A 16,907-nucleotide genomic window follows, 5' to 3' on the forward strand; every position below is an offset into this window, starting at 1 on the left:
GAGAGGAGTCCGGAGATGGCTCGAGTGCTAGAGACTCACTATGTGTTCAGCGTCCCTGAATTTGTCATAAGTCTTTGCTGCATTCTAATGTCAGAGGTGTAGAGGCATAGTCTGGTGTCAGTAGGAAGAGAATGTGAAAAGCACGACAGAATTTCGTCATAGTCCTTGTTGTATTCTGATGTGTGTGGGTAGCCAAGCCTGCGGCCAGTATCCACCGGAGGCAGGCGTTATACTTACCTACCAGAATTTTGTGGTGATTTGTGGTTTGTGCGCCCACTCAGGTAATTGACTTCTTCTGTCGATTCTTGCGGCTGCGATAAAACAGTTAGCTACAGTGTCAGGATATGCTCAAACTGTTTGCCAAAAGAGGAGCACAGGTTGTACTTCCACGTTCTTCTAGGCTGATAGCGTGGCAAGTCTACCCAGATATTTAGCGCTTTCTGAACCTTTTCGGTTGTTACCTTTACGGTGGGCGGCCCATCATATACTTCAACTATGCACAATACCTGCTCATTCCCCATTCCTTCCAGAGCGATTACGGGGCTGGTTCTTGATTGTTCTCCTGGAGTATTGCACGGTGGACCCCCACCTGGCCTACTGGTGAGAGACATGGCCCTGGCGCACACCTTCCCATGATAATTCCCTGCAGTGCACCCTAATCTGTCCGATTGGGATGGTGGTGATTCTATCACAACCACTGTGAGTGCAATTTACCCGTTTTCCTGTACATGCCAGGTGCAGCGACTATCAATCCTATGACATTTCATATATGAAGGGGTGTGATTCAGCTAGCGGTGCTTGTGAGAAAATAGGCCCATTGGTGTATGATAGTGTGTTTGGTCCAGTTCGCCGCCTGGTGCTGAGTGTTTCTAAGTTCAGATTGGGAATTGGACATTTTTTAGGGAGGGATTTCAGGATAATGCTGCAAATAGCCAGGTTTTTAGGACCTTTTTGAAGGAAAGGTAGTTTTTGGTGTGGTGGATGTGCAAAGGAAGAGTGTTCCAGGTGGTGGGAGCTCGGACCGAGAAAGCCGAAAACTCTGGGGGAGAGGCAAGGGGGAAGAGCGAAGAGGAGAGCAGAGCATGATCGAGTTTTCTGGGGGGTTGGTAGTGGATGATTTTGTTCTGAAGGAACTCGGGTCCTGTATTATGGAGGGCTTGTGTGTGATGCACATGGCTTTGAAGGTTGCTCTTTGTTATGGGTTTTCCTGAAGTCCACTTCTGGGCAGACTTTATAAAACAATCCCAATGGTTTTTAGATCCCAAACTCTAAGTATCAGTCTGCACTACTTATGGAACCTTGGTAGAGTGGCAGAGCAGTCGGGCTCATCACAAGAGGAAGATGGGAGCTGTAGGTAAGTACACTGAACCCAGTAAGTAATGCAATTCAAAGAAACACACATAAATGTATATTAAAATACAGATTTATTATGTTTACACAAGATATGTATTTAAATACTTAGTAAGTTAAACTCAAACACATAGAAATACTTTTAAATACTTTTCAAAGGCCACTGCTTAATTTGTAGTTGCTCGCGGTTACAATTGTTACACACCATTTTCAACTTTATCTCACTAAATACTCTCCCTCCAGACCACTCCACTCCTCTGGCACCAACTCTGTGTGTAAAGCATTTTGCTTTACACACAAATAGTGTTTAAAGGAGATTCCCTCCTTTGGAATAGCCTCCCCCTCCCCATGCGCCTTGAGCAGGATCTTCTCAAATTCCAGAAGCTCCTTAAGACTTTCCTCTTTTCCTCCTCTTCCTCTCCTTCTCCTTCTCCTTCTCTCCCCTGCTAATCCTACAGTTGCTGAATTGGTGTCCTGGCCCTTATGCATCTTCGGGCCCTGACCTCCCATACCTATTCTTACCAGCTCCTGTCTTCCACAGCACTTTGCATCTACACACCCTCTGCTCTGGACACTCGCACTTACACTTCACACGGCCCAGGCCCTGTAGCACTCTTTCTTCCTAGCACTTCGACCTTGGCTAACCCATGGGCTCGGACTCCCCAGCACGTACCCCCCCTCTTCCCTTTTCTGCACTTGCACGTTCTGAATACTCACAAGGCATAGTAGGTTCGCCCCCATCTTCCCTCTTCTCTCTTTGCTCCTAAATATTGTATTGCATTTGTAATGTATTTCCCCACACTCCCTCCCTCGCTCCCTCCCTGCCCTGTGGGAGCTTTGAAACAGTATGTTCCTATTGTATAAGAGCCTAACAAGCAAACAATAAATAAATAAATAATGACAGTTCTGCTGTATTATCGGTTCTTCTGCGAATAAGACAAAGGAAATACCGTCATTATATTTAGTTACCAAAACCACATATGATATAGTCTTTTTGGAAGAAAAACAGTTTGTTAGACAAATACTAGCATAGATAAAGGTTATAGAGGCAGTTTCATCGCACAGCAAGGCTTTTAAAGTCCAAAACGTAACCCTAGCTAAAAGGCAGTACGGAGAGGCTCATAGTCTTGTAAAGCAACAGTATACAAAAAGTTCCTGTGGATACTTTCAAGTCTCTAGAGTAAACCAACGTTGGAGACCATGTTAAAGGACTCGCTAAAGGGACACAAGCAGCAACTTGAGTTAGAGTTAAGGGGGGGTGGGGTACCCTGAACACCTCTACTTGCACTCAAACGCTCTGGAGCTACTTCATAGATCAAGGTAAGCAATACCTTTCTACCCACAGTACCTTAGGGTTGAAGACATGTTCTTGTCTGGATTCTCCTCGATGTGGCAACGCTGGACCCGACCGTTGGATTGCTTGGTCTGATGACGAAAAGCAGGACAATGGATGGATCTCTCAGCAGCAGTCTCGAGACAGGACCTCTGACACGGATGTCTTCAGCTCTTCTGGTCAATCTGTGGTTTTGGCGCCTTTTCTGCAGCACCAACAAAGGACACGATTTGTCCAGTCAACCTTCTTCGATTCCTGGAGTCCAGCACGCTGCTGAGGGAACTTGGATGAGTTGGATTGGGTCCCTGGAGGTTCACTTGGAGCTCAGCAAAAACTTGGACGGATTTGCCCTTTCAAAGACGATGCACTTCAATTGAGTCGGAGGTGTCCGGGTATTCGGTTTCCGCAGTTCTGGAGAGGCACAGCAACTCAGGAGATGGCTCAGATTAGAGTTTGTCTAGGGACTGGTTGTTCCCACCAGTGAAAGGGAAGGAGTCATCCTTTTCGGAGTTCCTCTGTTGCATAGAAAAAGGGGCCAGGACAGCAGTGGTCGCTTTACAGGCGCCTCTGGTCGACTTCTTATTTGGTTACTTCAGTTTCCAGTGGCGACTTGCCTTTCACCTCAGGAACCTCACCTTTTATTCAGTTTCAGCATACACTCTTCTACAATCTCTATCAGCAGTTTACAGAAAGGGCCGAGTGGCTGTCCAATAAGGACAGCCAAACCCCCAGTGGGAACTGGTTCCATTCAGGCACTCAAGCAGACAAAGGGCAGGGGAGTGAAAAACTCCTCCCCCACTTCCTGCCTGGCCAGACATACTGGAGCATAGGCGGTGTGAGAAACCTGAAGATGTCTCCCTAGCTAGTCCCCGGGGATCTGTCATCCAGGTGGCCAGGACACAGCCCTCGCTATTGGATCCAGTTCCTGGGGGTGGACCAGAGAGGTAGGATCACCTGGATGTGGGGTCCTCAGGGAGTGGGACACTGACGGGTGAGACACGGTATCCCACTTCTTTTTACACTTTTCCCCCATCCTCTCAGGACATTCCAAACCACTGCCCCCTCCCCTTTCTAACTAACACTCACACAATACAAAGGACAATGGAATAACACCAGAGCCGTTTACCTGACATGGCCCAATACAAGGGTCAGGCAATTGATCAGAATCACACACACACCGGACAGCCCTTTCCTTTCCCCACAGAGATAAAAGGTGGAGCCAGAGAGCACAGTACGAGCAAGGCAAGTACAGCCAACAGCAGGACGAAACGGCTACCACGCGGCAGTTCAAAAGAAGGTGGCAGGAATCGAGAGGGTGGCAAGGAGAGAAGTGACCTTGCGCTTTTCGTCCCAGGCCCGCAGAACCTTCGCGGAAGAGAGCCTAAAACCACAAACAAAAGCACAAGTGTCCTGCAGCAGATGTCAACAGTACACTGGGCAAACCTATGCCGATAAGCAGGAGCGAGAGAAGCTCCTGCACCCGTACTGGCCTTGACTCCAGAAAGGCAACAGCCAAGCGGTACGACACAGCTGTTGAGTCGAGGAGAAAATCGACAAGAACCGGGCAGTGTTGAGTAGGAATCGCAAAGTGGCAAGTTTTGAACTAAAGCTGATGAACTTTGAATGAACTGTAAAAAGTGTGAAGGGGAGACCAGCGGCAAAGGGAAACCGGCACCACGTGGGTGCTAACTCAAGAGACTCTGGTCGAGCCCCATATGAGAGAAACTACAGATAACCGAATGCGTTAGGAGGGCTGGCGAAATAGCTCAAAGTGGTCATACAGAGAGTCAAGCAAAATCCCTGTATAATCAAAAGACTTTGATCTACAAGCAGCGAGAGTAAACATTAAGAAACCAAGGGAATTCAATCCCGCTAAAGTCAAGAGGGGTCCGAGCCCGACCGAGGGAGATCCTTGGGTGAAGCCACACCCAAGAATATAAAGTCAAGAGGGGTCAACGTCCAGAAGAGGGGGACGCAGAGGTGAAACCATCACCATAAGGAAAACTGTGATAAACAATTAAGAAGGGGAGCACCCAGGAGGGGGGGACCCAGGGGTGAACCCATCACCCAGCAAACACTGGGAACAAAATTTCATTTGGTTTTCGTTATTTGAACACATTAGGCCGAAGGCAAGAGACTTTCTAAGGAAACGAGACCTGGCCTCGATGATCCTGAGAACTGCCATTGCAACGGTTGTCTCGTGGTGCCGAGCTCCCATCTTACCCCGTATCCAAAACGTGGGGAAGGGAGACCCAAGATATTGCATCCCGATATATTATTTGAGAACACTTCTTTCATCCTTGAGAACTATCCCACACACCTTTTTGTATTAGTTGTGAGGTTTTGGCAATAGGTTTCCTAGTATAGGCCCTTTTTATTTTGACAACGCTCCTAGGACTGCCTTATTTTTCATTTGATGGTCGACGCTTGCTCCCATCTTAGATTTAGGTTTAGATTAGGCGTTTTTCCAAGCCGCACACAGAATTCATTGCTCAATAAACACCCTTGAACTGCGATCACTTGTGTCAGTCTTACTTGTTGTCACCATGAGTTCCTCACAGCAGGGACACCTAAGGGTTCCAGCTAAAGGCAAAACACACACACACACACACACACACACACACAGACAGACCCCCCCGGACCCCTCAAATGGTAGATGGGCGAACAAAGAACAACCATGAAAGAAATGCTAGAAATGGCAAAAAAGTACTTAGGTGACCCTATTGTGCATAACCGGGGCTAGGTGGTGGCGATGGTGGTCGCCTCGGGGTAGCCGAGCAATGCCTGTGTGGAGGCCTTGGAGGGCTGTACATAGGGTTGTTCCCTGAAGGGCCCGCTATGGGTGGTAGCCACTGCTGTCTCTCTGAGACCAGGGAACTGAGCACTGTGAGGATGTCCTGGGAATTATCCCTTAAAATGTGTGGAGGGGCCCCTGGGCCCACCGGAGGAATGCTGGAGTGCCTCAACTGGCTGTATGGCATGGCGAATCCACACCTATAGGGTTGTAGCCACCTGCATCGAAGCACTCATGCGTGTGTCGTCGGAGATAGTATAAACGGCCAAAGGACCAACTGCGCTCTCTGCGTACTGGACTCCTGGTCTAGCCACTTCCCTCACGGATATAAACATGAACGGTGCCTTTATTGTGGCGCTCAATGAAGCAGTAGTAGTGGGTCTTGGCAGCAGTAAAACCCTTGATGCAGGTTTTCCCAGCAGCTTTTCCTTATTCGTCGACGAGGCAGCCGTCGACTAGGTGGCCGTTGACAAAGCAGTCGCCAACGAGGTGGCCGTTGACAAAGCACTCGCGGAAGAAGTGGGCGGCGGCAAAGCAGTCGCAGAAGAAGTGGCCGTCGACGCCTTTGACGAAGATGAGCCCACTGCAGCCGATGATGAGGTAACTGTCGACGATGGTCTGGTCGACGTAGTAGTGGCCGTAGCTGGTCTTTGAATCGTTGCGAAGCAGTAAAAGTGGGCGTCGGTAGAGGGCTTTGAAGAGGGTTCCTTTCGGGAGTGCTTCTTGGGTTTCTCCCGTGACAAACTACTATGCTTCGAGTACTTTGTGCCAGCCACCGGCAAGCTCATCATATGCGGGCGAGGTTGACGGAGAGCGTGTGTGCCCTGAAATAGGACCCGCATAAGCGGCGTCTCAAGCCCGACCAACTGCCTGTCGCTTGGCTTTACTGGAGCCCTCCAGGGGTCACTCCTCAGCTGATCTGGATCTCTTACCAGGTGGAGATCTGGGCTTCCCCTGAGCGTGCTCAGAGACCACCCCAAGGCCCCTGTCCTCTTTGTACCACGCCACCAATTGTCGGTAGCGGTCCCTCTTTGTTTTGGCCAAAAACTTCGGCAGATGTTGCATCAGTCTTCTTCATGGTCGGGATGCAGAGAGCAAAGACATCTAGTGCGCTTGTCCTCCACATAGACGTTACGCACGCCACTCTGGGAACAGAGCCTGTAAAGACTTCTCCTTCCTTCCTGCGACATGGCGAGACGCGAAGTAGGCCTCGGTAGGCCTTTCCACTTGACACGTGATGTAAATCTTTGAAACTTAACCACCAACGGAGCCCCGTTACCGGAGCAGACTAGTTGTCATCAGTCTTTGAAATTTTGTCCAAGAAAATGAATTTTCCATCAAAAATACTTAATTCTATAGAAAAAAGCCCAGAGAGCAAAACTCAAGGACTCCCTGCACCGAAACATGCAGTAAAAATCTGAAGATGGTCGCTAGGGGCGGGACTCAGGGAGACGACCATCATTGGATGGGTGCAGTATGACCCGGTCTTCAGTGATTGGAGAATTGTCTCGTAAGGATAGCTCAGGGGCAACGCGCTTGCCTTGGAAGCAAGACGACACAGAGCAAGACAGGTTCGATCCCTGGGTCCGCGGTTAGAAACTGCTGGGTATTAAGTGCGTTATAAATAACCAAATATAATTTTAATAGGTGAAAGGAAGTATTTAAGCTTTTAAAGCAATACTGCTTTTCTTTTCTTACCGAGGATTCCCGGCCTGATGACGGGGAATATTCTAGAGCATGTGAATCCATGCCATACTGCATGCTGGAGAAGTGTTTTTCTTTCCCCCTGTGGCTTTCTGTGGCCTGTGCCAAAGGGTCTCATCACTTGGATTTATCACAACTTATGCCAAAGGTTCTTTGCCCGTGGTCTTCTCGTAACCTATGCCAAATGTTTTCTTCCCCTGGACTACTCGTGCTTGGTGCCAAAGATTCTCTTCCTCTGGACTTTTCTTGCTTTATGCCAAAAGTTCTTTCCCCCCACCCCCTGACTTCTTGTTTCACTCTGTGGGTCCCACAAAACTTTGTTCAACTCTGTAATGTCTCTTAACTAAGCTCGGGTTCACTAACCTGCCTCTTTCATTCTCTCTGCAGTGCTCTTTCACTCCTTCCATTCTAAACTTTTTTCTCACGATGTTTGGGTCCTTGACCCCTCATCTTTACACCCATCACTTTTGTGCTTACAGTTTGTCTCACTATGTGAGAGAGGGTATGCCCAGACATGGGTCCCTTGCTCACTGCGCCATAGGGAACCAAGCTGCACCTCACTGAGCAGGCCCAACAAGGCAGAAACATGTCTGGGGTGGCTTGTGTTTCCGTGCAGAGGGGACCTGGCCTAGCAGTTCGGGCTGGGCTGCTACCATTGGTAGATGGCCAACAATCATGAAGAAAAATACCTAAATATTTTAAACAAGGTTAAAGCAGGTAGAACGTAAATGTAGTAGAGCATGAGCATTTATTAAAAACAGAATTAAACATGGTAACAGGGAGAAGACAAAAGAACCATAAAAACACAAAAAACTTGGGAGACAAAAGGAATGGAGAAGGATAAATAGCCACACTACATATGAGAAAAACAAATTATCCTTACTACACACCGCTCCCTTAATGGCTGCATCAACTGAAGATTTTGGCATGTTTTTGGCACGACACTGCTCCATAAGTTGTGCTAAAGACACATTGAAGTCTGGATTCGAGCCCCCTTCTGTAAGGAAAATGGAAAAAAATATATATATCACAACAACCGATTGTACACAAACTTTAAGGAAAGGTTATGCCGTTATCAAAATTCTCCCTTTTTTTCACAAGAAATACTGCAAGGAAAGAAAAAATGCATGTAGCAAACAGGATTATCCGTAACACCTCCCGGGCACTCATCTAATCAACTAACAGCCAAACAATCAACAGTTTAAGTCCGTTGTCTTACGAGTGGTGATGAGAATAATATTATTATTATATTACAACCTCAGCTCCACCACCCCTTGCTGTTCATTCACCTACCCTCTCCCTCTGGTGCTGCACCCCACCCCTACAGTTTTCACTTTTCTTCTTTAACCCTCCATCATGCAACTTGACATCACTCCTTGTACTCACTCTTCTCCTGTTTTCTCAGACTTCAGACACAACTCGGTCTAACTCCTACCTCACTTTACCCCTCTCCCCATATCCCTCATCTCCCCCTGCATGCCCCAAAACCTGACAATCCCATTCTCCTAGGATCTCCAAACTCCTTCATTCTCCTTGCCTACAACACCAGACTTGCTCTGCTCCCCCACCTCCTATTACTCATTTGGCATCCATAATGTGCAATCAATCTGCATCAGGTCTTTCTGCAATGACCACTTCTAATCTTATCACTCTCAAACTTCACTTCTTGCTATTGCAGAGACCTGGATCTTCCCTCACGGCTGCTGCACTGGCGTCTCTTCACACCAACTCTTCCTATAGAGAAGGGCAGTGCAGTGGGGTTCCTTTCAATAAGGCCCACAACACTGATGCCCTACCACTCTCAGACATCACCTCCACCTCCTTTGAATATGCCACTATTCAACTCCCGACTCCTACTCCTCTTATTGTTCTTTCTCTCGGTTGACCACTGACCTCTTCAACTCATTCTTCCATGACCTGAACATTCTCAAGTCACTTCCCAATGACCTTGCCATTTTTATGCTAGGGAAAACATTCCCAAGCCCTCAGAAGCTACCTGCTTTGAACTTAACTCCCTCTTATCTGACAACTCCCACCAGGACCAGCCCACATAATTGCACGCAAACTCTCTTGACCTGGTGTTACTCTCCTTGCACCTCTCCACTGACCCCTTCCTCAATTTGATAACGCTATTGTTCACTTTAACATCTTGGTCCCTCTACTCCCACTTGTCCTCCTTCAATGCACAAAGGGGAATTCAAGCAGGGCTCGCTTGCCCCTTAGATTGAGGTTGGGAGGACCCCTCTCCCCTATTCACGCCTCTTACACGGCCTGCACTTCTTCCAACTTTCACTATGCACTTATGACTCCCTTTGACCAACCCTATCCTGCACACCCATTCACAACTTCCCAGCCATCAGCCATGGATCATCTCGGCGATCCAGGCCCTTGAAACAAACATGCGCTGTGACCAATGACACGGGTGCAAATTGCAGCCCCACCTTATTCATAGCCTGTAAAAATTCCCTTGCTGCGCTCTCCTCTGTACTGGACTCAGCCAAGTGCTATTTTACTAGCCTAACCTGCCCAGTTTGTAATCACCCTCACAAACACTTTGTCTCCCTGCAAAGCTTTGCTCATACCTCTAAAGCCAATATCCATTGTCTCTTCCCTCTCTGCTAAAGACTTTGTTCACTACCTTTCCACCTTTCCACTAAAACCCCTACAATGTGTAACACTAGGCCCTCCTCCCTCTACGTCCCCAACCCTTCTCCCCTCCATCTCTCCCCCATACTGTTGAATACTTCTACCCTACAGAATTAGAACCCATCCTTTACAGTGCCACCCTCTCTTGCACTCCTATCAACCAATTGTCTCCTTACATGGTCTAACACTTAATCCCAATCACCTGTACTCATCTCTCTGAGCGTTGTAACTTTTCCCTCACCGCAGCTTGACTTTTTTCTGTTTCTTTCAAATCTGCAACTACCCCACCTTGATGAAACCCTCTAGTGACTATTGCCACGATTCCATGCTAGTCCATTAAAGGTCCTTGTGCAGGTAGTCTTCATCCGCATCATTAAGTACCTTGAGGAGAATGGCCTTGGGGATCCATTTCAATCTGAGATTGCACTCATGAAGATCTACAACGTTCTCTTAATGTTAATGCTAATCACCACTCTAAACTCTCAATACTCCTCTTTCTGGACCTCCCTATCACTTATGACATGATCAATCACTCCTCTATTCTCCCCACTCTCCAGGAGCTTGGGTTTCACAAGTCTGCTCTAGCCTGGATTGTAGCCCACCTGGAAGGTAGCTCCTTAGAAATCTCCTAGAAATCACAAACCTCTGACCCCACCCCTTTCCATTTCGGAATCCCCCAAGGAACAATCCTTGGACCTCTGCTCTTCATCCTCTTCAAATCTGCCCAGGTAGCCTTCTTGTCCTTTGGCTTTCACCATCATCTCTTTGCTGAGGACATTCAAATTTGTCTGCTTTCTCTCGTCACAGATTACTAAATCTCTCACTGCAATCCATCACTGGATAGCTCTTTGCTGACTCATGCTAAACTCTTCAAAAATTAAATGCATCTTTCTCCCAGCTTCCAAAGCCATCCTCACCCTACCCTCTCGCATCTCCTTCCCAGTATGCCTCCTTGCTCCCTCGCCCAACGCTTGCAATATTACGGTGTTCTTTGGTAGCAACGTCGACTAAAACAATGGAACACTACCATCCACCCCCTCTGCTGCTCATATTAACTTTCCCAACAGTCAGAAAATGCACACATTTCTTCCCACCCTGCCAACACTCTTATCTCCACTGTAAGGAGTCAAGAGTAAGAATCGGACACACTGGCATTTTGGATATTGATTATAGATTTGTATTCAATAAAATAATAAGAGGGTTGGGGAAATTCCTATCAGTCATTAAGTTCCAAGAGGGGTTTTCCTGCCTCAACAAAACCTAAGGAACGTCTGTGTCAGGATAAAACAAAAAGGTTGTCCTCTGTCCAAACCTTACCCTGACCCTTACACTCTTAACTCAATACTATGTGCACATGGGAATTTCAGTAAGCTATACACTTCTAGCATTTCTCCAGAGTTCCAAAAACTAAGATTTAAGGAGCAGAAAATAAAGAAATATAGTTCCACCAGGAAAAGGGGTTTCCCTTCCCCTTGAATTCCTCTGATAATTAGAAAGTCACATAGTCACAGTTCATAGTTGTGCAAGAGGCATACATCTCCTCTCGAGCCTCTTTTAAATACAGAGCTTTTCTCTAATGTTCAGGTTCTCATCTTTGATATTTCCATTAACTTTAAAGGGGCATGACACGTCCCTTTTCATGGTCATTCTTTCTTATTCCCCTTGGTGTACTCTCCTGGTAGGGTATTTGCAAAAGTTCACAATTTCAGACTCCTGGTTTGCTCTCTTGCCAGGATGTCACATTAGCATTCCACAAAGTTAAGCAACATTTTCCAAGATCAACTTCACTTCTCTTTCTACTGCCAGGATGTCAACTCGGTATTCCACAAACTTCTCTCCCCACTGGTGGTTTACCCCCCTGCCAGGGTGTCACATCAGTTGGTCTCTTTCTTTCTTGTTTCTGGGTGTGAGCCTCTGACCCATGGTTTGCCTGGTTCACTAACCTGTCGTGACGTTTCTGTCCTTTAATCACTTTTCTTTTTATCCATGAAATATTTGTCCAATATTATTTTATTGACTCTTGTTTAACAATGTTAGTTTCAATGTTTAATCTTCCTTTCAAACACAGGCTTTCCGCCCCCTTTTCAAGCTAGTTGTCACAGCGCTCACCTTTCCTTGGAGTCAGCTGGCGCCTCCGGGACCATGTTCCTCTGGGTCTGTTGCAGTCTGATCCCGTTTCCGACTCCTGGGCGTCACCATCTTGTCCCCTTTGTGCATGCCTTGGAGACCAGTGGCCAGTTTCTGTGCATACGCGGTCTACGGGGCTTGTTGTAGTTGCCATGGTGAGTTCAGGGAAGCTACAGAGTCTCGCTCTGATACACTCTGCATACAAGGGAAACTAACACTTCTAATTACTCGTCGCAACTTTCCCTGTCGTGTGGGAATCAACGCTTTTTGTTTCCTTGCTTTCTGTTCCTGTGTAGACCTGCCAGTGTCCTGTTCTCTTGTCCTTAAGGATCCTGGTCTGTCCCTTCCAGCCTGCCTCTATGTGCTTAACTCCTTGAACCCATCTCCCCTCGGGTCCTGTTACCTTACCTTGTTCTTCCTTTATTTCCTAAAACCTATCTGTTACATCTACCTTTTCCATTCTGGCACCACAATAATTCTGTGGAAAGTCCTTCCTGTGGTGCCCGGTTCTTGGCTAAGTCCAGTTCTCAGACCGGGGGCGGGCTTCCAGACCATACTGTGCCTGGACAGTGGAGTGCCAGAGTCAAGTGTAACCTGGATTTTAGAAGAGCAAGGCATACAGGTACGTGGGAGTCCCGGGGCACACCTTGACACTTGTTAACATTCACATTTATTTCTCTCTTAAGATATGGGGTCACCAACCCGTTCATGATACAGTTAATTAATGTGTCAATCGCTTTAGGCTTCACTTTGCTTCTTTGGCATTATTTCTATGATGCAGCATACACTCTCAGGCAACCCGGTAACACATCTGTTTCCCTGGGCTCTGCGGGTGGCTTGTGCGTCCCTCTCTCTTTGCTTGGTTCGCTTTGCTGGCTCGACGTGTGCCCCCTCAATCATTTTGCCTTCACCCAGTCTTCTGCTTTGCGCAGCTCCGATGGCCTCAGGCTGCCAAGCGGTGAGCTTCCTTCATTCCAGTTCCTTTGTATGCCGTTCAGGAAAGCCTCTCCACCGCTTTACAGTTTGTTTTCTTTGTGTTCTGACCGGCGTTAGGACAAGCTGCCGCACAACTCCGCCTCTGCACCGCACTCTACAGCTTGTCAGCAGCTGTGTCACATTTAAAGTTCCTGGCATGGTTAAAACACTTCCATAGACTAGACTGTTGCACTGGTTTGCCGGTCCTAGTCCTCTTCATGACACTTTCGTCGTCCTCATCCCAGTACAAAAGCGGAGGGGGAAGACAGGAAAACATGGGTTGGTTAGATTCACCTGGACATTCTTCAATTACATCACAATAAGCCATTTATGTCTGTTGTAAGGGTACAGTGGTGTCACTAGAAAATTAGGTTGTTGGATTATTTTGATCCAGCATTTTCTTGTCCCTCTGAAGTTGGTCTTCCCTATGTGGTCCTCCCGCAGAATACCATCCCCAGGGTCAGGGAGCTTCTGCCATTCCCTGTCCACGTAGAAGAAGCTTCCCTCCAGAAAATCAGTGATGGTATTGCTAGATTCATCACACCAGCCTTCTGCTCAACAAACTCGATTACTCCTTGTGCCTACTGTTTGGCCTTCCTCTGCCCTTTCCTCCCTTCCGACAAGGCCTGTTACTCGCAGTATACAATCTAACCAGATCCTCCCCCATTTCTATACACCAACACAATGCTGACTGGCTCTCCATGTGCAGCCGCTACCATTTTGGGTAACTTCTACAATACCATGAATAGTCTTGCGCCTCAGTACCTGGAAGACTGAATCTCTGTCTGCTCCCCATATCTTTCCCTCAACTCCTATGTGCTCAACCTCACTGTCCCATGCCCCCAATGCCGCAGCTCGCTTCCGATCCCTCTCCCTACTCTCTCCGCTTTGTTTCAACCCACTGCCAATCACAATCAAAGCCAGCCCCACTGTGGATCTCTACAAAGCTTGACTTAAACTTCACCTACTGGCGAAAGAAGGAGCACCCCCCCCCACACCCCAGCCCCAAACTCCAATCTCCCAAGCAGTCTCTACAACTCGGTCTAATGCCGCATGATAATATATTTTTTATATTTTCACAGCACTCATCTATGGTTTGCAGCCCTTACACACTGGTAATGTTACCTTTGCAAATCACCTTTTTTGGTCTTGGCCCTGGTCTATTACCCACTTGTTCATACAAATGTTTCTTTTCAAAGCAAACCGCTCTGATAAAGCACCTTTGCTGCAGAGGGATCTACACGTCACATAGGTCAACATGGAATTGGGATGCTCTCTGTCGAAAGCAAAAACAGACTGCCTCATAAATCACTTTAGCCTACGCCCCCATGTTTAAAAATCCCAGAATTAGCTTAAAATCATGCAATGTTCTTAGATTATCTACTTGCTGAAAGGTTAACCACACCTCTAAACATTTAATTCCCCCAGGGCACGTGAAAAGATACAAATTTGGCAAATGCTAGCCTATTGAAGTGTATGGAAAGGATAGGGGCTTAGCATGAGAATGAAGTGAGTCCTTGGCTGGTGATAGGCACCAAAAGTGTGCAAGTTGAGATGCATAGGCTACCTTTAAAAAGAATGACTATGTGGTAAACCTGGCCAAACAATTCATGTTCTTCATTTAACCCCAAGTCACTAATTTTAGCAGGCCCCAAAATTAAAAGCATTGCACAGGGCAAACGGCTAACATATATCCCTTTATCCTAGGTCCCATGATAAGTGTATGCATGTCACCAAAAACGACAATGTGCATTAAGCTATATGGACTTTTTTTTTAAGTTGAAAAACAAAATAACTACTGAAGAGAATGTAACATTTTTGTTTCCCATTAATTTACTTTGCCAATATGTGTACAACTTGTCATGTCAATAAGGTACCTTGTACTGCTTTATACCAAAATTAAATGGCAAACTTTCCTTGTGCTTTCGAGCATGCGTCTTCATATGCTATTTTTCAAAGGTTTACTTGATAACACTTCATTTAGCTCCCAGGACAATTTGGTGTAGCCCTAAAAAACACTTTTAATGATTTTAGCAATCTATAAAGTATGTTCATTGATCATCCCTTTTGCTGCTATAGGTCATTTTAAACAGAAATTCTCAACCGTACGTTTACTACAAATAGATGGTCTAGGTTGGCATGAAGAGTGAAGCGCTATAACTTGGGAATTGACATCTAAAGTGATGGCTAATCATAGACCCAAATGTTATTGGTATGCAAAGGGCTTAGCTGTGCTACTTTTTAAATTAAATACGCGTACATGCAACACCACGTATACAGATGTCCATTCTTTATTTGTTTACATCATTACAGCGGCTCTTTATTGAACATCATCTGAGCAGAGCTTGCAGAACAACCATGGGCTGCACGAATGCTCTACTTCCTCCTTCGAAACAAGGCCCTGTGTCTATTCGCATAAACTACTTAGGTTTCCGATCACAAGATATTCTCACACCTAGGAGTGCCAGGCTTCCAAGATATCCAGAAAACATGCAAGATGATCATATATCAACCCATTCTACCCATTCGTTCTCAATCTACATTCACCTTTCACACAGTCTATTCCTGACGTCCATGCTTGGCAGTTCCTGAATTACGGTAGCAGAATTTGGCCTAGTGAAGAAAGTTCAGCGATCATTACAGGTCCAAAAGCCAGCACAGTTTAGCTGGGTGGCTTGAGGATTCCAAACATGGTTACAATATACCTCCTTTCTGCAATTCAGACTTCTGATTCATCTTAAAAAGGTCCACACACATTCAAGCCATCATTCAAATTATGTTTACCATGCTACATTAGACCATCCCATTGTCTGCTGCACATGCACCCACTTAAAGGCATGGTCTAGTAAAAATGTTTATTGTCCCTACGGATCGGCCATGTTTTTTTAAGCCTAAGTGGCTTGATTTTAGAAAACTTTCCTATGGACCTTACCTGAGTTTTCGTCCATTGAACGCACGCGAAAACAAGCACCAGGGAGCCGCCATTTTCTGATAATCCTATCTTTTCCCCGAACGCCCTGGCTGACCTGCTTTTGCGGCACTAAATCAATTCCCCCGCCCCTGAGCCTGACATTATCAAAACATTCATATTCCCCGCCTCTCCCCGTGACGTTACTGTGCGGCGTAGGCAAACATGCCCAGTCGTCTTCTGCGCAACTCCACACAGAACCCGGAAACCAACACAGATCAACTCAGAACACAGCGCGCCACAATTCGGAATATGAAACTGTACTTTAAAATGAAACAGCAACACGGTACTTTTGGTAAACTACATTTATTTGACATTAAATGTTTAGAGAATATTCAGCAATTGACACATGAACTCCGGAAGCCATTTATTTTCTTTTATCTGTATCCGCAATAACTGTTCCGTTTCATCTTGAGTCACGCGCTGTTCCTTTATGGTACACAGGGTGTTCATTTTCGTAAAAAGAATCACTTTGGAAGCACGGTGAACCGCAAGGCTGTTCCATCAAGTAGGCACTAGGCCAGCGTAAACGTTGATATGTTGCTTCTAGCCACTAGTACAGCGTAAGGGCATGTGGGCCCTTGGCGATCGTCCCATAATATGGTGATCGTGCTCCAGTGGTTGACACAAAGCTGCAGATGTCTGCTGAAGAACCCATCCGCCGGTGTCTCAAACAGGTGGCAGTGGCAGAAAGGGATCAAATACATGTTATGAAAACCAAAAAATGATAATTAGTCTCGCTAGCCGAACTTCATTAATATTACTCATTTTATTTATTACGGCCGATCAGAAACTATTTGCTTGCAAGGATAGTTCAATGGAGTATGTTCGGCTCTATAATCAATGCGAAAAGTAACGAAATAAATCGAGGCAAACACACAATGATAAACGACAGTTAGTCTACATGCGTGAGGAATGATATGATATGGCATTTGTAACGCGCGTATACTCAAGTGTTTCTAGGCGTGACGAGGCAGGTGCGGAACAAGGGCAGACAGACATCAATCCTA

At 46.5% G+C, this 16,907-nt stretch overlaps 1 protein-coding gene across 2 annotated transcripts in view; it reads right to left on the bottom strand.

Annotated features, from left to right (window-relative positions):
- The window catches only part of TACO1 (translational activator of cytochrome c oxidase I), a 250,087-nt gene that overhangs the window by 127,504 nt on the left and 105,676 nt on the right, over positions 1-16,907 (bottom strand). For both annotated transcript variants that reach the window (XM_069634123.1, XM_069634124.1), the window contains exon 3: positions 8,072-8,178. In XM_069634123.1, coding sequence (XP_069490224.1) covers positions 8,072-8,178 — 107 coding nt within the window. The remainder of the gene's footprint in view (positions 1-8,071; positions 8,179-16,907) is intronic.

This window comes from Ambystoma mexicanum, chromosome 13 (genome assembly GCF_040938575.1).
Source record: "Ambystoma mexicanum isolate Mex_15411 chromosome 13, UKY_AmexF1_1, whole genome shotgun sequence".
NCBI lineage: Eukaryota > Metazoa > Chordata > Amphibia > Caudata > Ambystomatidae > Ambystoma > Ambystoma mexicanum.